The sequence below is a fragment of the Pseudomyrmex gracilis genome, unplaced genomic scaffold (assembly GCF_002006095.1).
Source record: "Pseudomyrmex gracilis isolate BER0280 unplaced genomic scaffold, ASM200609v1 scaffold_25, whole genome shotgun sequence".
NCBI lineage: Eukaryota > Metazoa > Arthropoda > Insecta > Hymenoptera > Formicidae > Pseudomyrmex > Pseudomyrmex gracilis.
Window position 1 is genome coordinate 445,494 of NW_018020609.1, and position 22,356 is coordinate 467,849.

Below are 22,356 nucleotides of genomic sequence, written 5' to 3' on the forward strand. Positions count from 1 at the left end.
GTTTAATATTTATTTAAATATATAATATATATATTATTTAATGTTATATACACACACAATATAAATTACAATCATGTTACTTTAGTCACGTGTTGTTTTTTTACTCTTTCCTGTCACGTGCCTTTAATTTAGTCACGTTTTTAATTTTTTCTATGTATACGACGAACTGTCAAAATCGCTCTTGTCATTATTTATCTTTCTCGATCTTACCGATTCGATTCGACTCGATCAACCAACCAACCAATCGGCAACGCGGAAAAGAGGCAACAATAGATGCGATGCATCCGACTCCAAAACGCACACTTCGCGGTACACATGGATTTTGTTTATATAGTAGGATAGGAGGATATCTAAAACAAAAAGCTATCTACTAACGACTTTTGACAAATAGTGTCGTCGACTATATATAGTTGCCCGAACGAAATAAATTTTCTTCAACCTTTGTGACACCGTGAAAATGTTTTTTTTTTCTTTTGTATACGCCCGTCAGAAATGTACTGAAACTTGATCCATTGATGCGCGAATGACTATCCACTTCACTTTTCGTACGATCCATCGATCGAGTGTGTGTCGGCGGTAGTCGTCATCTCGCTTCGCGCGCAGACGTGTTCCCAACGCCATGGATATTATCGCTCCCCGTCACAGATAGATAGATACGCGTGTGCGAAGTGTATTCCCTCGTGCATCATCTTTGGGATATTCGAGCCCGACTGTCGCCTGTGCGAATCACACGCGGGGCTGTCGTCGCAACTCGTACGCGGAAACCAACTTTTCTCGAATTCTTTTCCATCTCTTAGAGAAGCCACTCATAAAAAAAAAAAAAAGTATTAATCGACCCTACGAGGGTGGGCTTCTCGATATCTGAACGACGAAGGAAAGTCGGACAGATAAAGAGACGAGAGTGGAGGTTAATAGCAAGACGACGAAGAGATCGAGGATACTAATGATACAGAAACAACTGCCGCGATAAAAAAAAAAAAAAAAAAAGTACAAACATCGATTATTGATTGCTTACTTCGAGATCGACGAGAGCACGTTTGCTGAGAAATAAATACAAACGCATCGGTCAAACGACGATATAAAATATATCGAGAGCCCGATAAGACATCGTTTTCAAATCCGCTAAAGGAATATATTGACGTAATATCGACGAAGTCGAACAATTTGTTATCTGAGAATCTGCACAATCTCGGAGGGTTGAGCGCGTTGTATATTGGGAACGGATTCGAAGAGAGAGAGAGAGAGAGAGAGAGAAAGAGAGAGAGAGAAAGAGACGGGGAGAGATCTCTCCAAACTTATATTAAAACAATAAAAACGGAAGACACATCGCGTCATCGGAACTCGGTGTGCCGGAGGTATTTCTATACGTGACCACGTCGCGATTTAGCGTGTGACCTAGAACGACGCCAAGCGATCGCGCAGATGTTACGCTAGCCGATATATATATATATATATAAGCTCGTGACATTCCGAAGTGGCGGAGAAGAAACGATAAAAGATCGATCTGCTCGATATAGCGTCGTGTGCCGTCGAGAGAAGAGCGAATCGACAACACGCACGGTTTCTTCTTCGCTACTCTTTTTTCCTCCCCCTCCCCTCGCCCGCGCCATTGTGTGCGTTTTCTCTTCATTCCCTTTCGTCCGTCGAAAAATTACGAGTACGTGTGACTCCGGTTTGCGCGACGTGTGTAACGCGTCGTTGCCCCGATACCGGAAAAGGCATTCCAGGCCATTGGTCACGACGACGCTTAAGAGACGTTCTATCTTTCGTCGGTGTGTGTCGTCGGGGGATGCTTTATGCTCCACGGCGATTGAATCCCCGAGGGTGCCCCTTGTCTCCTACTCTTTACCGTGCGCTATCTCGAGCTCGAAAAGGGGGAGGAGGAGAAGAAGGAGGAGGAGGAGGAGGAAGCTGTCGCTGCCTCTCCTTTTCTTCGTCGCTGCCTTTCGTCGTCCTGCGCAATAGTTCTCTCTTTCTCTCTCTCTCTCTCTCTGTCTCTCGTTCTCAAACTTACATCCCTTTCGTGAGTGCGCGCGACTTCAAAGCCTCCAAAGTCTTCGTCGCAATAAGATCGTCGGTTTACAGTAGACACTGCGAGACAAAAGCCGCTCTCTCCTTGCCTATTCCGCGTTCCGCCTTCGATTCAATCCCTCGGCTCTTTCTCTCTTCTCCCTTCCGTTTCTCTTCCTGTCGTCACTGTTCATCCTCTCTGTTCATTGGGGGGGTTACCACTTGATTGCGGCTCGTGCGCGCGCGCGCGCGGAGAGAGATATTGTGTCGTGAAAATAAGGCCGATTCAAAGGCCTCGGTGCGACACACAATACCGTGAGAGCCGCCCTTTCGAGACATGACGAATGAGTCGGACGTAGCGCGGACGTCGGGATGCTCCGCACACGCGGACGCGAGAGATACACGTTGCGAGCGTTGAATGTCGGGGTCCGATGTCAAGGATTCCTCGGGACTCCCTTCCTCCCCCCCCAAGCTACACACCCGGGCCACGGTCTTTCGCGCAATTAGCCACGCGCTCGCGCATTAACGCACAGATTTATGGACGTAATTAATGCGTCCGTATGCGAGTTATTGCGTTCTATTTGATACCCCCGATTGCCGGGCGCCTCGCCGCAGCGCCTAATTTCTGCACGCGCCGCTTTTGAGAAGAATCTACACGATCATTTTTGTTCCTCTTTTATTTCCGCGGAAACGCCAAATGGAAACGGGGTTAATTATAACGCGCGTTAATTAACGGCTCCCGAGAACGAAGGCTATTTCGGGGTTTATTTCGCGGTCGATTTGTATGAGGTTCATTGAAACATCGTACAATTGTTAGCTTTAATTGCGAACGTATATTTCATAATGTATCAATAACACGCCTTCTGATCGCGGAGGTGAACTCGACACGTGCCGCTAATAATGTTATTAACCGCTTTTGTGGCGATATTGTTGTTGATAAAGGCGTCGATCGTCGCGCGTTTGACGACATTTTTTTAAAACGCGCGCGTTGTATTTGAGGCACAGAGGAGAGACGCGAAATACCGATCCGATGGCGTGCGGCAAGTTGATCGAGTCGCCACCATGACACGATGACTGTGATGTAATTTGCATGCGTTACCCCAGTACGCAGTGGTATAATAACCGATGCGTGTGTGTGTGTGTGCGTGTGTGTATTGCAACAAGCGGAGACAATCTGCAGTTACCGCGATATGTGTCACGATATGGAGTTCGTGATGCATTCATGGATTGTCACTCGCCGCAACGCGCGAAGAAACAACAAACACGGAGACAAGAGTTTCGGCGGAGTTTAAAATATTTAACGAAAACGCGAATGTGTGTGTGTGATAGATAAAACCTCGCAAAAATCCTACGAGGAGACGGCACGTGACTTTCGACGTGCACGTGTACGCAAGAATCTCGTTAGCGACGAAATAAATTTATTATTCTAACCGGAAAATTAAAGAAGTCCGCGCGCGCAAGCTTTGAGAGACCAGCTGCGAGCTTTCTTTGGCGAAGGATAAACCGGACGGGGATTACGTTACGTCGAGTGTACGCGAGAGTCTCGGGGTATTAGTCCTCCGCTCTCGCCCTTCTCCGACTCCGTAGTAAATTCAGCGTGTTTCTGCTGAGCTCCGAGGAAAATCTGCGAATCCGCGCGCGAGGGTGACCTCCTCTTCTCTCCGTCTTGGGAAAACTAAACGATGGTCGAAAATCTTTGCCCGAATTTAACTTGGCGAAATAATATTATTTTAATTCTTGTTGTGCCGCGTCGCGCGTTCAAAACACACGCGTGCGCCGCGATGTAACGACGCGCACAATTTAAATTCGCAAAGCTCCCGGGAAGCTTTTCTTCGGGAGCGCTTCAATGTGCACAAATTCAGAGATTATTTCCGCTAATTAGCTTTCGAATGAAATTCCCAGTATATTTCGGTACGTGTAAGCATGACACACGCCGACGATTTCTCTCGCCGAACTTCCTTAGGCGAACTTTTTAGCACGCGAACGCGGAGAGATTTATGGGGCAGTTAAAAATCCGCCGCGCAAATACGCAGCGGAGCGAGCGAATTTTCCCAAGTGTTACATTAATCTGAATTTTCGTCCACGTCAACGTGACCTTCTTATTAATGCATAATCCACAGACGTGGATAAGGCTTCGCGGATATAATTCTCTGTTCGCACGGGAGAACGCTGATGAATGTTTAGATTGCACCGAGAGAAAGAGGAAGAGAGAAAGAGAGGACAGAGAGAGAAACAGACACACAGACTAAACTTTGTTCGTGGAAAGGATAATAATTTCAAGCGACAGTTTCGTACGTGTACGTAAACCCCGCGGTCGAGCGAGCAATGTTCAACCTACGCGTTTCAACTAGTTTTGGAGCACCACCACCTATCGGTTAAACCGATTCGCTTTATTTTATATAGGCGGCTTCGCCAACTACCGCCGCCCGTTTAAGTCCTCGTTGGACGTTATGCTCGAACCGACGGACTGGTATTAGCCAGCTGTCCTCCCTAAAACGCGGCCGGATCTCGGAGCATTTAGGTTCGAACTCAGCGGCGATCCTGGCTAAGCTTCCCGATAAACTCGTCAGCCGTTTGAATCGACTGTACGGAGGGGTATCAGCTTCAATTTACCGCCCGAGCTGTACACGCGCGCGGTTCCTTTCAGCAAAAGGTAGGCAAGCGGTCTCGTGCGAGGCTGCATCGGTAAAACCGGAGGTTTCTCTGTGGATTCGCATGTGTGTGTGTGTGTGTGTGTGTCCTCGGCACGCTCATTGACGTGCAACGTATCAAATGTACGCGGCGCGTGTGTGCGCGCGTAGCCGACGTAAGAGACCGCTTTATTAGACTTGTGCTCGGTCACGGGTTGACGAGCAAGTGGTTGTGAAAACACAGAGAAAGAGAGAGCGCCGCTCTGGTTGCTGACGGAAACGGGAAAAGTCTCGAAAGGGAATGAAGTCGTGCGCGCGAGACTCAGGGCGGATACCCGAGATTGCGAAATTGATAAAGCAGCGGAGAAGAAACGGAGAGAAACAGAGGAAGTTTATAGCGTGAAGTTTTCAGAGAGAATATAATCTGTCATTAACGTTTATATATATATATATATATATATATATATATATATATATGGTGTAAGAAACAATTCTCGAAATCGACAAAATCGAACAGAAAATGCAGTCGAAAGGAGAAAATATCCTGTGTGCATGTTTATTCGATTTTCTCGTTACGACGAGACAGCGATAGCGATCTCTGGGGCTTCACCCTGTTTATCAATGATTCGTTAAACGGTCGTTTCGTCCCTTTCGTCGCTCCTCTCCTTCTCGCCTCATCTCTTATTACTCTCTCATTCCAGATACTAACTTCGTCTCTCGATCCTCCTCTCTCTCTCTCTCATCTCTGTCGTTCTACTCTCTCTCTCTCTCTCCTCTTTCTCCCTCGATCTCATTGCGATCGCTTAATGGAAGTTGACGAGGCCGAGGCCTCGAGGGCAGGCCGCACGAAGCTGTATACGGTTTTCCTCCGTGTTATTGGCCGATAATCCGCTGCTATCGACGGGGACGTGGAATTATACGCGCGCGTATATATACACACGTGTGTGTATACGATGTACGCGCGGTGATACGGAGAGAACCCGAGAGGGAGAGAGGAGAGAGTATATATACACGTCGGATACACCGGCTGTGTTACGCCACGGCGCTAGCACAGCGGCGCAGAAGCGCCGCACGTCAAGAGCCGAAACACGCTCGGCCATTCTCCGACCGAAACCGCCTGGTGCGTCCCACTAGGCCCGTCACGTCCGCGCGAATTAAACTTAACCACAATTAGCAGGACCCGGGGCTTCGTTCGGCTGCGCGTATAACCGCGTGTAAATTGTAATAGTCTATACCCGACACCACCGCCAGCGTCGACCGACGGATGGTTGCGCGCGCGCTAAATGCGCCTGTGATATAGCCGCGCGCAACTCTCTCTCTCTCTCTCTCTCTCTCTGTCTCGTGCGCGACGGGAAATCGCAGGACATAGAGTATATATATAGCAGTTGGTTCTGCATACGAGAGATCGACGATTTTATCGCCGTGTGTGAATCCGTACACACCACACACAGGTCAACAAGCTTGGCCGGAGGTGAGCGCGTAAGGGTAAAACAAAAAAAAACAAAAAAAAAAAAAGAAAGAAAAAAATCAGTGAGCCGAGAACGAGAGAATGTGTGTGCACGATGACGCACACAAAAAGAAAAAAGAAAAAAAAAAAAAAACGTCGACCGATAACTTATGTGCGAATTCCCTTTGATTCACGTGAATCGGGATTCAATCCTCTTCCCTTTCTTTCAGCTCCGTCGTCTGTAAAAAGATCTGGGTCACGCCGGCTGCCGCGGAGTATACGTAAGAAATTTAATGCCGCGTTGTTCCTCGTCGAGCGAGAAACGTATACGTTTGAGAGAGCGAGAGATATACAGTGCTCAAAGAGAGAAGAGGAGAGAGGGATTTTAATGCAGAACTGTGCAGGCAAAGAGATAAAACTAAGTACGATATGTATGTGCGGTTTTCAAAAGAAAAGTACGATATAAATAATTGCTAATAGCTTCTTCTTCTCGAGAAAAAAAAAAAAAAAGAGACAACTTCTCTTGTGCGTCGAAGTAAATAAATTTCAAGTAATATTCTCTAAAATTATATAATTAAATATTTTTCATACCTCCTCGAGTTTCTCGAGCGTTCTCAAAGTTGCTGTGGTTTTTCGACGCGTCAGATATTGCGAAACCCATGATAAGAGATCAACGGTTATATGACGTATATCTATTCTTGCAAGCGCTGCTTATAGAAACAGAGTCAATAATCTTAGTCCGTGACAGCGTTAAAGCCGCAATTTCAACAAAAACGTGCACATCAATATAAATATACACATATATATATATATTTCGATCCACTGGCGCATATAACGCGCGCACGTAAAGGAAACAAAACCCCCGCTTTATCAGCAACGCAACGACTACCGTAAAAAGAGAGTCTCTGTTCGTTGAAACAAAAGATTTTAAACCGCGTAGTCCGCTTTTCATATGCATGCAAACAGTAAATGTTAATTCTTTGAAGCGCGATGTTTGCGACACGTAGCCACCTTTTTTAATACCCCCCTTCCTGGTGCTCTTTATAATCCGCTTTGTATTTGTAATTATAATGTTGCATAAAATATACGCGCGCGCGCGCGGGCGCGGGCGCGCGCATTTGCATGAAAATAACATTCGTACGGAGAATCTAAACTTCTCAGTTTAATTCGCCAATATTCTCTCTCTCTCTCTCTCTCTCCCCCGTCAATATTTGCGATATACGCGTATATATCGATCACAATTCCAGTGTGTGTCCGCTGGATATCTAATTCCCCGTCATATATTCGTATAACCCTCCCCGTGGCAATAACTTTCGCGCGCGATATCTGTGTTACGCAGCCGTCGCTGCAGACATTTGCAAAACATTAATTGGTCGGTAGTCAGGTCATAAATCTCGCTAATGATTTCCGGAGCGCATTTCATTAAAGTATTCTATTCCATCGCGCGTATAATATTACAAGTGCACCGGCGTAACGAAATTTATAGCGCGCTGTTTACACGAAAATATGTAACTGCAGCAGAACTATATTAATGAAAATAACACACGCGCGTGTATATGTGTGTGTGTGTGTGTGTGCGTGCGTGTCTGTGCGTGTGTGTAATATCAGCAAAAACTATTTTTCTGAAAACGAAGCTGTCGCCGCACAAAGGTATCATCCTTTTGATTTAACATCTGGTCTTACAACAAATTTAATATGTTCTCGCTGAAACATTTTTCCGCGAAACATTTTTCCATAAAGGTAATAAAATAAAAATAAAAAAAAAAAAAACACTGTCTCGCGCGCAAAAAAATAAAACCGGTGGTATCGTTCGCGATGATGATCGTTCGTCCACTTCGCTCGTATAGTATCGTACGTAGTATCGCGGGTGTAAGCGAGCCTGGGCGACTCTATCACTTGATGCGCAAGAGATCGAGCTTCTCTCTCTCTCTATATATATTTGTGTGTGTGTGTGATGTGTGTGTGTGCTAGCCATCACGGACTCGCCGTGTTATCCGAGGAGGACATCTCGAGTTTCAGAGGAGAACAAACGGCACGTCGTGTACACGTCTACTGACGACCCTATAGAGATTGCGAGGACGTTCTCGAGAGACTTAATGAATGGACTGGGAGGGGGGGGGAGAAGAGAAGGGGAAAGAGCAACGACGGCGGCTTACTAGAAGGGGGTGTGTGACACCGCGGGGAAGAAGTTGATGGCCTGGCCGGGAGAGAAGAAAAGGTTGAAGGTTGAAATCGTCGTTCAATTTTTCTCTCCTGCCCCGAGTGTACGTTACGAACTCATAAAAATGTTGTGTTCTTTTGCCATTTTTCTTACTTATATACTTCATTACCAATTCATATTTTATTCCCGATCCTTAAATTTGCATTATTCGCGAAAAACTCCACGCCGTTCCCTTGAACACGAACTCTCAAATAAATCAAAACAAAAGGATCGACTCGGATGCTGTTCTACAACGGCGTTATATATCGCGTTGCAGTTAATCCCCTTAAAACTGAATTCGCACAGCAAGCCTCGACGTCGTCGCGCGCTTGGCGACCGACCGCAAAGGGTTAAAAAGTGCAAGAGCTTCGACGAAAACGCCCACGGATTGTTTCCCCGTTTGTTGTTGTGTACGAGAATGTCTTGGTTTATTTCCACAGTAGAAAAGCCGTGACGAGCCTCGGCGTCGGATTAGCCGCGACGCCCATCGCCCTCTTCCTGCAGCGGGCGGCGCGCGCTGCAATTTGTTTCACCGACGCGGCAGAGCGACGCGGGGGGAAGGGAGAGCCGAGGTTTTAATCTGCATCGGATTATACTCTCAAAGAGCGATGCATTTCATTACGCCGAAGCCATGCGGGAAAGTGGGCCGGTGTTTGTTGTAGAGACAGCGCCGAAGCCGTTGGCGGTGGGTGATCGTGGAAATGAAGAGAACGGGGACTTCGTCTCTCGCGGCGCAAATCCTTTCCCGTTATCACTTTAGACACCTGTCTATTTGCCGCGGAGAATGGGAATGTACCCGTTGGAATATTACACTTCGTGTTCGCGTACAATACCGCGCCGCGCGCTCTCGTTCCAAAGTTCCAGAAGGAAGCGGTTTCCGTCGCGCGCGCGCGCGCTATGCTTTAAAGTTGGCCGGATTATAAACGCAATTTTGTTGCTGCCGCCGTCATCGGCCGCGAAATTGATCGATTTTATCGTTTGAATTCACTTCGCCGTATAACGCGCGCGGCCATGTAATTATTCGGGCTTTGACATACAATATTTGGCATATCGATCGCGGGAAAATGGTCCCATAACGGAACGAAACCTAACACTCTTCATAAAGTATATCGCGATAAAAATTTATCGGTCCGCACGCGCGCGCCTAGCGGATACATATACCCCGATTTTGATGGCTCATCGTACATCGAGAGAGAGAGAGAGAGAGCACGTATACAGTAATTCCAACGTGCGGACGCAGGTGTTACCCCGGAAAATGGTAACAAAGTGCCGACTTTGAACGAAGCTTTTGATGCATCGCGCGGCAATTGCAAACGATATATGTGGAGTCATGGTTTATGATGCAGTAAATTCAATGGCGTCGCGTTGAAACTCGACGCGGAACGATGGAAAACTCTCTCTCTCTCTTGATCGATCTCTCGCGCGAAACGCATCAAGTGTATTTTTCATTCCCACCTTATCGTTCACTTCCTGGCGATTTGTCTTACATTGGAAAGATTCGCGGACGCGAATAACTTGAATAAAAAATGTTTAAAGAACTATTATCGTTGCACACAATGTGTGTGTGTGTGTGTGTGTAAATGTTTCTCGCGAGAGTTTAATTCAAGAGATATATAAGTTCGCCGCGAAAGAATCCAAGCTACAGCAAAACGACACCGCGTTTACTTTTTATAAATGTACCTACTTTTTATAAATGTACCGTCGCGTTTCCGCGGCGCGCGCGGTCTTGTATTCAAATATATGCAAAAGTAATGCCGCACGTTGGCCAACAACCAAGTTGAAAGTGCGAAATGCGCGGTGTTAAGGCGGGCGGGAGAGACATCCCTAACGTGCGAACAATCATCTGCATATGCTCCTTTATAAAGGCTCTTGGAAGGCGTTCAACTATATCGCCATTTATAATAAGCCCTTACGAGTTCTCTTCTCTTCGAGTTTTACATATATACATATATATATGTATATAACGCGCGCGTATATTGTGTATACGATCGCGCGTCATTTGGTCGTTAAACATTTGTTTACGGACGCGAATTTGCATTTTACGCTCTACCGCTCTTATTTTGTTGCATTATGTATGTGACAGTCACGCGACGAATAAAATTACAAACAACGCGACTTATAGCAATTTCACTCGGTTCCCGATATTGCAATATTGTTATATAGCAGATCTAATACTGTTTGCAAATGCAATTTTAAAAAAGAGTTATACGTTCTCATAAATTGTTTTGACGTTCAATTTGATTTGATGACACAACGGCCGATTTATTTTTTGCCGCGAGATGCGCAACACGTCATTTCGTTTCTAGATTATCTTACACAGTCACGTGTAACAAGCAATTTATTAAAACAACATTGATTAAAGCTCGATAAAATAAAATTTCACGTATGAATTTTTGTTATATCTTTTATCTTTTATCTTTCTGTTTGTCATTAATAATGTCATCATTAATTGATTTTTTGTTATTCTTGTTTGAAGACGAGAAAATGTGTTTTTCTAACGTATCTCTTATCGAACATTGTCTCGGCGCGATTGCAAAAATAACAGTATGCGGCGGGAAACGGTCTGAACATTCTTTGCGGCTTGCCGCGTAGATCAGCTCGTGGAAGGTTTAGAATACCTTGGTTCGCGCGCGGCGCACCGAGGTATCGGTTCGCTGAAAAGAGAGAATTGCGAGTTCTCCGCGCCGGCAATTTCAGACGATGTTTTCGTTCGCGGTACTCAGAAGATTATTTCACCGTGTGTCCTCGCGTTACTTCTGTTTTACAATATCCGCCGGATACCTCATGAGGTTACAAAAACAACATATGTGCTCGCGCGCACTTCCCGTTCCCCGAGAGTCAAGAGAAAGAAAATACTCGGTATTCCGCGCGAAGTCGCGGCGAGGACGACGACGAAGAGACAACGGCGCCGCCGCCGCCGCCGCCGCCGTCGAGAGATGGCGACTCACGATTCCAATAAAACTCTCGCCCCCCCCGTTCCGCATCCCCCCGAGGACGTTGCAGCTGCGATCCCGATCTTCTTTCCCGCGGGATGTGTTTCTGATTGGCAAAAGTTACCACGGGGTTATAAGTTGATTAAGGACACAACGGGGGATGGAAATGAACGACGTCGGGGAAGAAAGGAGTCTGTTTGCACGAAGAGGTAACCTCGAACTCGGTTTCGTCGCGGTGAGAACTAAGTTTACTTGCCGCGTTTCTGATAAGATGCGAACAAGTCGCGACTTTTCCTAACTGCGGGGAGGGAGGGAGGAAGGGGATCCCGCGCGGTGCGCGAAGAATAACAAAAAGAAACGCGCGGTTTTTTTTTTTATCTCGCCGTGCGATCTTTAACCAAGATGTACCTCTGCGAGTAATCGAACAAAGTAAAGTAAAAGTGAGAACGAGACGTAAGGGAGATTTTGAAAATTAGTTAAAAATGTTTTGTAATTTCAGTTTTTAACTGATGGGAAAAATTGTTGCTCGCGATACTGAAAAAAAAAAAACTACAAGTATTTATTAATTCACGTACGAAAAACATTTTTATTCCGTATTTTTCGAGCGTATTCGGAAAAAATGTGCATTTTACGTTTCACCAGAAACATTAACGTCTCGACGCGATTTTGCGGCTCGTTTTGTGTAGTTCGTGGGTGTGCGAGAGCGCGTTTGCCATTTTCATTCCCGGCAGTTGTAAAACGTAAAAGCGCAAATGAACGCGAATAAGCACCGGATCTAAGTTGAAAGCGGTAGCGCTGATTCGCGGAGACCATAAAATCGCAAAAGACCGAGCACTAATTCCGCTATTTGAGACGATACTCAACAAATTCGTTAAAGAAAATAGGAGTAGAAAAAAAAATGTGAACAGATATTTCTTTAGAGAGAGAAAGAGAGAGAGAGAGATCGTAATTTGCCGGGTTCGCGCGCGACGGCGCGGTTATACGCGCGTCGCACCCGACGACGCATAAAACCGCAATAAATCTCACTCAAATAACAAATCCCAGCCCATATTATCGAGTAACACATGGTATTCCGATAGTTCGCCTTCTCGCGGGCGTGCGAATCTCGCATGGGTGATGCGGGAGAAAATGCGGGAAATAAAGCGAAAGAAGACTCGAAGCCGTGCGAGAAATCAGCGGATGAAACGTTTGGAAAGGTTGAAATTTAAAAAAGGGAGAAAAAAACTGAATCAACGTCTGATCGTACAACTGCTTTTCTCACTCGAGCGGAGTTGACATCTGATTTTACAATAAAGAAACTTCAACTTATGTGAAAGAAGAAAGAGGAAAAAGAGAGAGAAAGAGAAAGAGCAATAGAAAAAGATTAACAATTAATACAACGGAATAATTTTCAGAGTGTAATTCTTCTTCTTAAACCCTCCAATCGTAATTTAATTTCAATTTGCGAATCAGTATTTTGTCAGCAACGTATATTGTCAACAACTCACCGCATCGTGGATGCGAGAAAAGAGGTGATCCTTTTTCGTGTTGCTCGTCTTGCGCCACTTTTCAGGATGATACCGATTTATGTACCGGACGGGAATGTCTAAACAACCTCGTCGCTCCATACGTGAACACCGAGAATGCAAGGATAAGCGCGATCGCGCGTGACAGCGACGCCTCTTTACGAACCCGGTCTATGGGGGATATTAAAGGATAACGACACCGTATATTGATATCTGCGTATACGAGCCCGCGTCTGATGCATAAAATTTATTCATATCCGCGATAGCGGCGGTACTACACGATTACCTTCGAAAATGGCCGGGCTTTGGGGAATATGTAGATGAACTTATGTCTCGACGCGATTAAAGTTTTTGTAAAATATATTTTTTGCGTGAATTGTTAAAAAAAAAAAAAAAAATCTTTTTCTCATAAGCACTTTACAGCACGAATAGCACGACAGATTTACGACGGGCGATATAATAGGGGATGGGCGGTTTTAAAAATTTTACTTTACGATAATGATATTCATAATTATGCGAAGTACGTTTTTTTTCTGCGACAAGCGCACCATCGTCATTAAAATCGCAATTTATTAATACACGTGTATATACATTATCGAACATATCTTTTGGCGCGCCTGTTTGTTCCGCGAATAATTCACACACGCGGAACAGGAAACTGATAACGGCATATTAACCGCTTGTCTATCGCAATTTATCTGAATTTCTAATCTGGAATGCACTTCCGCGCGGGAAGTGTCGCATTATCGTGTATAATTGCACATTAGCGGTCGAGATGTGTTTTATAGATGCCGCGGCCTTTCAATGTCATTATTCAATGTCGCGGATGTAAACACATGTAACATGTTTTTCGCGTGATCGCATCGAGATAATTATTGATTTTATTAATCGAATTGCGCGTTTAACAAACTTGTGCATTATAAACTGTAACGCATATTTAATTCGTTTTTTTTTCTTTGACAATGATAAATACGTAACGAAAATTGCAAAAACTTACTAAGAGCGTCATTTGGCAACGGTAATGTTGTAAAAAAAATGTATTAAAAATGAAGTGAATAAATTTTATTTTTAATTTCCGACTTTTGCCGTTGATAGCCGTGAATGTACACGATAATCCAATAAACTCTTGTTATCGAACGTAATTATAATTTTTAAACAAACAGAAAACAATGAGTCACGAGCTCGCAGAACTTTTTTTTTTTTTTTTTATTAAAAGTTGCTTCATCAACTTTAAAGTGGAAAACTACAATTTTTTATGCGTGTGTATTTTTAATGCAAGCCGTGTATTATTATAGTGCTCACTGCTCGCACAATAATTTCGAGAGAATTGTATTTGTCTTCAAAACCTCTCTCTCTCTCTCTCTCTCTCTGTGATTACATAGCGGAAAAAAAATTAAATTTTGTCATTTGACAAGCGAGTCCAAATTTTAATTTCACGCGTTATTTATAAGCAAAATATTAAAGTTACACAATAATCAAAATGATTCTCGTGACAAGCGAGAAATAAGTTTTCTCGGAGAGAGATCGCCTTGGCTGCAACTTTTTCCAAACGAGGCGAAACTACTTCTTTCCGGCGCAAGTAAACTTGTACTGGCAACGCCCGAGCTGTAAGAAACCCTTGTTTCCGCGAGAAGATATCTTTCGCGCTCTCAGAAACGCTCCCTGCAAATTCGACACGAGTTTCTCTCGACAAGACGTTAGTCGTAAGAAGCGAGCGAGCGAGCGAGCGCGCGGACTCGACCCCGTTGCTCCCATAACCTGGGCAATTCGTTACCACTCCCTCTCCTCATCATCCCCGCCGCACTGACACAGTTCCATCGTTACTCGCGTTTACATGTATATGTATGCAATTTTAATTTTCTAGGTCTCATGGATAAAAGAACTCTCGCGGTTAGTTTCTTTCGAATTTACATTTTTCCGGCTTCTTGTTATCGTATCATCAGAGGAATGATGTCGACCGCAACTTCACAAAGAAGTTTCTACGCGGATTTACTTCATCATCGATCATTTATATATCTCTCAGAGTTATTTAAAAGCATCAAACACACGCACTTTACTTGAACGTGAATGATTGCAGATAAACCAACATTAAACATTTATGTAAATTCATAAACATTCTATGTAACTGCATACAATTATAATAAATTTGTGTAAAATTGAAACCGTTGACGTTTGCGACATTGGTTTGTGAGTCGTCTTGACGAGCGAGACACGAAATAACGAGCGACGTACATGGGGGGGTTGATACCTGGGCTTTGCGCATGTAGCGACTGCGAGGATTTTCCTCGCTCTTGTGAAATTAGACATCGATCGAGTCGGTCGGTCGATCAGCAAGTTCCAAGACACACGCAAGCAAATCAAGTGTAGGTAATTGAACAAAGTTATGGTATGGGAATAAGAAATTAAACACACGTTCATTATACAATTCACAACAGAAACAATCGAAATAGTAGTAATTGAAAGTTAATAATTTTCTCTATAATGCAACGGGGGTCGACCAAAGACGAGCCGCCGCGTACACATACAGTGCCGTTCGATCAAAGTCGCGGCAGCGAATTTCGTATTTCCGCGTACGGATCGAAAGCACGGCGGACCACGTTTTGCATTTAGCCGTATCGGCTAATGAGATCCCGGCGACGTCATCCCCGGGGGGATTATGGGTAATGCATCGCCCGAAGGCTGCGCCCGGCGTGTGTCTCCGGGCTCGGCAAAAGTTACTCGACAGCATTTTTGCTCGTATCGTGGTTATTAGTATTTCGTTCGGTGCTGCCGGCAGCTTTTGCTCGGATTACTTGATTATTCAAATTCTCTTATCCTGCGGATGCGCGCTTGATAAAACTCTCTTCTTCTTTTTTCTATCTCTCTCTCTCTCTTGCGCGCGCGTCGTCATCCAGGATGAGGCTTAATCATTCACGTCCTGATTTCGAGGAGCGAGATTCAATTTGGCATAAGAACTGAATCGCCCGAAAGACAAACAGCCGACACGCGTATATTACTGCACACTTTCGCGATAACAAAGTGTTTGCTTAACCCCTTTAAAGTCTGTCGATTTTGCCCGGCTCTTCTTCGTCGAGTTTCCTCACGTTTCCTCCCGTGAGTTTTGCGCCCGTTACACGCGCCGGAATTATTCTCGGTCTAAATTCGGAGAAGAGCTTCGAAATGAGCCGTCCGTGAGAAGAGAGAGAGCGCGCGCGCAAATCGGTTGAAAGCCCGAGTGATAAATGCGACACCGCCGACGACAACGACGACGACGACGACGACGGTTTCGAGCGCGCGTGATTTGGCGATAAAGGAGAGGGAAAGAAAAAAAAAACACGCGCGGAAATGATCTACTTTCCGAAGGTTCGCGAAGAGTTTCCTACAATAAACATCGACGGCGACGATAATGGCGGCGCGATGTTAGGATACATATATTCCCTAAATTGAAAATCGATATCGAAAATCCCCGCGCACACTTTCAATGAGGCTTACGAGTTTTATGGGGTGGTAAAAGCAAATAGTCTCTTCGATTTAACAATTTTTATAAAGGCACTCATTCGCGAGCGGGGAAGATGCGAGAGCAAAGCGGATTCCGATTGAGTAGTATAAAGGCTAAAAGGCTGCAGCTGTTGATGGACCGTTTGGTAAAAAAAAAAAAAAAAAAGAAAAAAAAAAGAGAGAAGTCGCTCCGGTGGTGTGATATTTCGGTATTTTTGTAACGTTTTTCGACAATTTTAAACACACTTTCGCTGCGCGAGGCTAATCTCTCGTCGCGCTAGATGAATGAATCGCAAAGCACAACACGTATATTTGGACGTAAAATCAACGACAGCGAACTTTCATTCCCGACTATAAATAGTCGACAAGTGAGTGACGTGTGTATAAAAAAAAAAAAAAGAGAATATAAAAATATATATTCGCCTTTAATAAAAAAAAAAAGAACTTTTTATTGCTTCGAACCAATTATTGTCATTTATCGTAAAATATGTCGGACTATCTTTTGAGAATTTATACGTTGCGTAATTTCGATGGCTACTGTAAATATTGACGCGGAATGTGCGTGGCATGCGTGCGACCGCGAACAACGGAACCCGGGACCCAATTTGGTCAACGCACACTATCTCGGGGATTTCTCTCGCTCTTCGTGATTCGATAATACGACAAACGTGTCAATGGGAATCGCTTACCGGCATGTTGTTTAACATGAATGTGAGATGAGCCGGCGGCTTCGACGACGGCAGGCTGCAATTTGCCCTCAGCGTGTCTCCCGCGACGTAGCGATTGCGTTCCGCTGCAATAACGGGCCTTCCGCTGGGCAGAGCTGAAACATAATTTCGCGAGGTCTCTCTTATAGTCGAAACTCGGGTATAGCAACGAGGGTAGACGAGGAGAGGTGAGGATAGGAGAGCATAATCGCGGGGGTTTGCCGCCGAACTTATCCAATATTCAAGCGCCAATGAGGAGCCCGTTATGTCGTCAGCTTTATATGCGCTTCCGCGGAGTACAATAGACTACGTGTATTGCGTAATTCTCCGGCGCCATCCTCTCGTACTCGCGCGAAAGGCAGTTTCACCCTTCCGAGAGAACTACGCGGTAACCGTTGAAAAATATTAAGCGCCGAGTATACGCGGGATATTGATTGTGCGCGTTTTGCGTTGTAACGGTGCGACGCGAGCGAGGAACGCGCCGCAAAGACAATAGCTTCAAAACTGAAACTGTGATTAAAAGCTTGTTTGTTCCACAGCGCGAAATGAAGTGTCCTGCGAATAACGCTAGCTACTACATCGCGCTCGCGCATGCGTGCGCGCGAATAAGCGAAAACCTTGCGTAAATACAGCAAACTTCATATTGAATATTTGTTAATCGTCGCGATGCTTCAAACGTGAAATAGAGATCGCGTCGGGGATAATCTGATTTTCCAAAAGAATTTCAAACGCGCGAATCAAATATTTCTGGCGGAACAGGATTCACACAAATCTGATAGTTTTTTTTCTCTCTCAATAAAAGAAAATAATTGAATTCATAAAATCTGATAGCGCGCGTATACGAATTAATGTCTCGTTCAAAACGCAAGAACTAAAAACACATAAAAATATTGTGCGTGAACAACGTGTCACGTACGATTTTTAACATTACTAGCACAACACAAGCGCTACGCGCACGTTGTTATTATTTTTATTTTAACGTGTTGTGTCAGTGAACACAACCTGTCACCGCGATGACAGCTGGTATACACGTCTTACAAACCATATAACACACATATGAGAAACGTCAGAAATAACGCGTGAAAATCAAACTCGAAAAATAAAAGAAAGAGAAAAGAATGAAAAAACAACACGTGACTAAAGTCATGTGACAGAAAAAAGAGTAAAAAAGAAAATATTATATATATTATATATAATATTCTATATCTACATATACCTAATACACACACACATATACACATATACACCGTAATCACGCGACCAAAGTCAGTGACCCCGCCACGGTCGCGCGACCGAGGTCAGTGACCCCGCCAAGGTCGCGTGACCGGGTCAGTGACCGTCCCCCCACCAAGGCCGCGCGGCCGGTTCAGTGACCGCGCCACGGTCGCGTGACCGAGGTCAGTGACCGCGCCACGGTCGCGCGACCGAGGTCAGTGACCCCGCCAAGGCCGCGCGGCCGAGTCAGTGACCTTACTGTAGTATGTATATAATACATAATAATACAATATAAAGTATAATATTATAAATATATATTATAACAAATTATATATATATATAGTATTTAATGTTATATACGTCTTACAAACCATATAATACACATAACGTAGATATGAGAGACGTCAGAAATATTGCATGAAGATCAAACTCGAACAATAGAGAAAGTCGTGGTGTTTTTTTCTCCCTTTCCTGTCACGTAACTTTAAAAAACGCAAGAATACTTTGCTTTTAGTGTTTTGAAGCAGATTGAGACTAAAACGAAACTGGTTCAGTCAAGTTCTTGTGATATTGCTCCATGAAAATCGCCTCACTTCTCAATCGCACGAATTGCGCGTATAAGAGGTACAAGTGCCTCGCGCGACTTCGCGTTGCACATGAACTTCTTGAGGCACGAGGCACTACCGTGTTTTTTTGATACGTACGACATGAATCAGAAAAACACATCCGAGAAACGTCCAATCAGCGTTGAGATAAAAGTGGCAAACAATCAATATCGAGAGAAATGATTATTTACACACGCTTTTTCTGATAGGATAACGTCGACGTTTTAATTCATCGCTGAAATGAATTATATATTTGCAGTTTGAACGTGAATATTATATTACGCGCATAATATCTCAATCTTTCGCGGTTTGAGTAAATACTTCTAAAAAAATTGAATGCGCCGAGCCGAGAAAGCGCGACCGTCAATTTACAAAGCACTTCAACTTTATCACTAAGCTATCAGAGCGGTCGAAGGTATTAAGTGCTTGTTGCGCGCGCGCTCCACTCGGAAAAATTAAAAAAATTTTTTTCGCGTTTTTGCGCGTATACATTATTCACGTGTTCGCACGAAAAAATATTCTTGCTTGCGCGCACGTTGCGCGCAAAGAAAATCGGCAGCAAATCACCGGAATTACATTACATTTCGTGAACGTTTGTGTGTTAAAAAACCCCGGCGTCTTGCGCGCGCACAAGGATTTTTGTCGAATTAAAACATACAAACGATGTTGACTAGACCGCGTGTATCCGAAGCGTGAGAACTATTTTGCGCGTGACAGAACTTCCGCGGTCAATTTCCCTCGGCATCAAATTCCGCGGGAAAATTATCGGAGTTTATTTAGCATGCATGCTAATTGGCGATTCGCAATTCATGTTGCCGCGCATTTGGACTAGTCGGCGCCGAAATTAAAACGGTTAGGGCTTATTATCATATTAATTGAGGCATTAGTTAGGCATTTAGCCGCCGCAAGTGTATTCGATGCGTGCCGTATAAACGGTAAAATATTCCGCTCTAATTTTTGGGTTACTAATTCGCTTGATTACAGTTCGAATTTATTTATTTATTTTTTTTTTCATTCTAGTAGAATAATGTCGCGAGGTAAATACAGACGATGTGCGCCGAGATTTTCAATCAATTGAAATCGCGTCGATATCATGTTATATATAATGTTACGCCACTCAACTTTACTATCTCCTTCTCGTTACGTACGGGGGCTTCGTATGTGTGTACTTTATACAACGAAGCACTTGAAGCCGACGTAGTTGAGATGAAACCGGAAGCTATTGCTGGCAAGTAAAGCGAGGGGGGAATAACCGTGAAACGCCTTCTAAGCTCCGCTCGGAGGCGACGATAAACCGACGACTCATGAAACGATAGAACGATTAATCGCATCCCGGTTAGATACCATATCGCGTTCTATGTATGTACGAATAATAGTATCGAGCATTTGCAAGAAGCGAACTCCCAAGATGCATATCCGATCTCGAGGACAAAAAACGCTCAACGCGACTATGAATTCAAGAGGAAATGATGATATTTACACGTCGAATGACACATCATCGGCGACCCTAATGCTAAAACTTTCTGCTCAGGCAGTTTTGATCATTTCGTACAGAAACAAACGTAAGTAAAGTATTTACAAAAGGTCATTCCCCTCCGAATTCAATGAGCTTGACATATGTTGTCAAGATCACTTCCCTGAGGTAACAATCAAAAGATTTTTGATTGGCTAAAACCTTTTGATTGTTACTCAGGAAGACGTCCTTGACAACATATGTCAACCTCATTGAAGTCGGAGAGAAGTAACCTCTTGTAAATATTTACCGAAACAAACATTATCACGAAGTGTTTCGTGTCATTAAGTGACACATAATTATCTTTAGTGCGGACCATTCGCTTAACCCTACGCGGCACTCAATGTGTTACCATCACAGACACGACTCTCTTTTGCACGACGAACAAAATTAACCAAACAAATTAAAAAACGCAATTAAGAAAAAGCCAATAAATTAAAATATTCCTAAAGCTGTCGCGCGAAAAAATTTTTATAATATAAAACTCTGCAAAATTACATAACGTTATATACAATATGTATATATATATATATATATACATATATATGATATATTTTTTTCAACCTTATTTCTTCCATAACTGATGAAAGCTTTAGTAACGTTTATTGCAAAATTTGTAATTACTTCTGCTTTTTCCCCGAAGTGTTTCCAGTAATAACGCGAAAAGTGGAACGCGAGAAAAAAAAAATAACAGGAACTCCCGTCAGATATCGCGGGAGAATTACGCGATAAAACTTTTACTGTGACGTGAAGGATATCTACGTAACTTGTAGTATCGCGAGAATTTCTTCCGTTCTAGATTTCGATTAAATATGTGTTACGCGATAACGATTTATCATTCCCGCGCAAATTTTAACGCGCGCCGCGCAAGAAAGTCGATACAAACGACGACGCCCCAGCCGAAGGTAACGGCGCTCGCGAAAAATTCTTCGCGCTGATACGATTTTCCCATGAGCATGTGAAAACTGCACCACCAGTAGTAAAGAAGAAGGAAGAGAGAGAGAAGAGGGGGCGAGAGATTCGTTTACTCTGCGAACATATCCCGCGATATTATCGTAAAATATGAAATTCATATCCCGTCTAGAGGGAGAGTGCGAATATAGCACTTCGCCTTCCACCGTGAAAGATTCTCCTCCTCGCCTGGATTCGAGTGCCGCTAATAAGAAGGCGATCCGTAGATATTATGTCTCTGCCAATGGTAACGAATCCCGGGCACGGGCGTGATCGATGGAAGTCTACGTTGGAAATGGAACCTTCACAGATCACGCCCGACGCGTCAGATATTCCTCGCGGCCCCGGACTATTCCTCTCGACCGAAATTCGTTAATCATGCGAATCGGTGAAATATCGAACGAAATCGCGTATAGTAAAAAAAAAAAAAAGACAAAAAAAGACAAAAAGAAAAAAAATGAACAACGAAGAAGCGATGCGCCGCAATTAGAGTATATATAGAACGAAATCGAGTTTTCCGCGTGTTGGTCTTGTCTACTGAAAAATAGTCGCGATACATTTACAACGACTCGGGTGAAAAAGAGGAAACTTTTAAATATTTGACGGAGGAGCACAACCGGGAATAGACGAAAGGAAGAAAAAAGAAGAATTAAAGCACCACCTAGAGGAAGAGAAAAGATAGGATGGGAACGCAATAAATAGTTACGGCTGAAAATAGTTACGAAACGAGAAAAAGCGACGGAACTTCTAGCAACGTAAAACAAACTTGAATAAGCGATAAATCGATTTGCTTCTTTCGATATACGAGCGACCGTGAACTGTGAACGAATGCTACTTAAAATTTATCATCCAATGACAAAGGTCTTGATTTGTTGTTGGCGACAACAATTTCAAAACGTTTATATATATATATATATATACATACATATACACAAAACGCAGTATTTGTCTGCGTTTGATGGCCGGGGGATGATATTGAACGATATGACTGATTCTTGAATCTCGCAGATTGAAATGGCCAACCCGTTGCCAGAAATTTCGACAACCATCACGCATCATTCGATCATCAATCTTGTTCTCCGCTTATCGGAAGTCAATTTCAAAGTTGGGATGATATACTACCACATATGTACAAATTTTTGATAGCCAACCTTCCACATGTC

General features: G+C 43.9%; 1 protein-coding gene across 2 annotated transcripts in view; it reads right to left on the bottom strand.

The window, feature by feature from the left end:
* The window catches only part of LOC109852190 (platelet endothelial cell adhesion molecule-like), a 363,548-nt gene that overhangs the window by 27,954 nt on the left and 313,238 nt on the right, over positions 1-22,356 (bottom strand). For both annotated transcript variants that reach the window (XM_020423118.1, XM_020423117.1), the window contains one exon: positions 16,892-17,025. In XM_020423118.1, the coding sequence (XP_020278707.1) occupies positions 16,892-17,025 (134 nt within the window). The remainder of the gene's footprint in view (positions 1-16,891; positions 17,026-22,356) is intronic.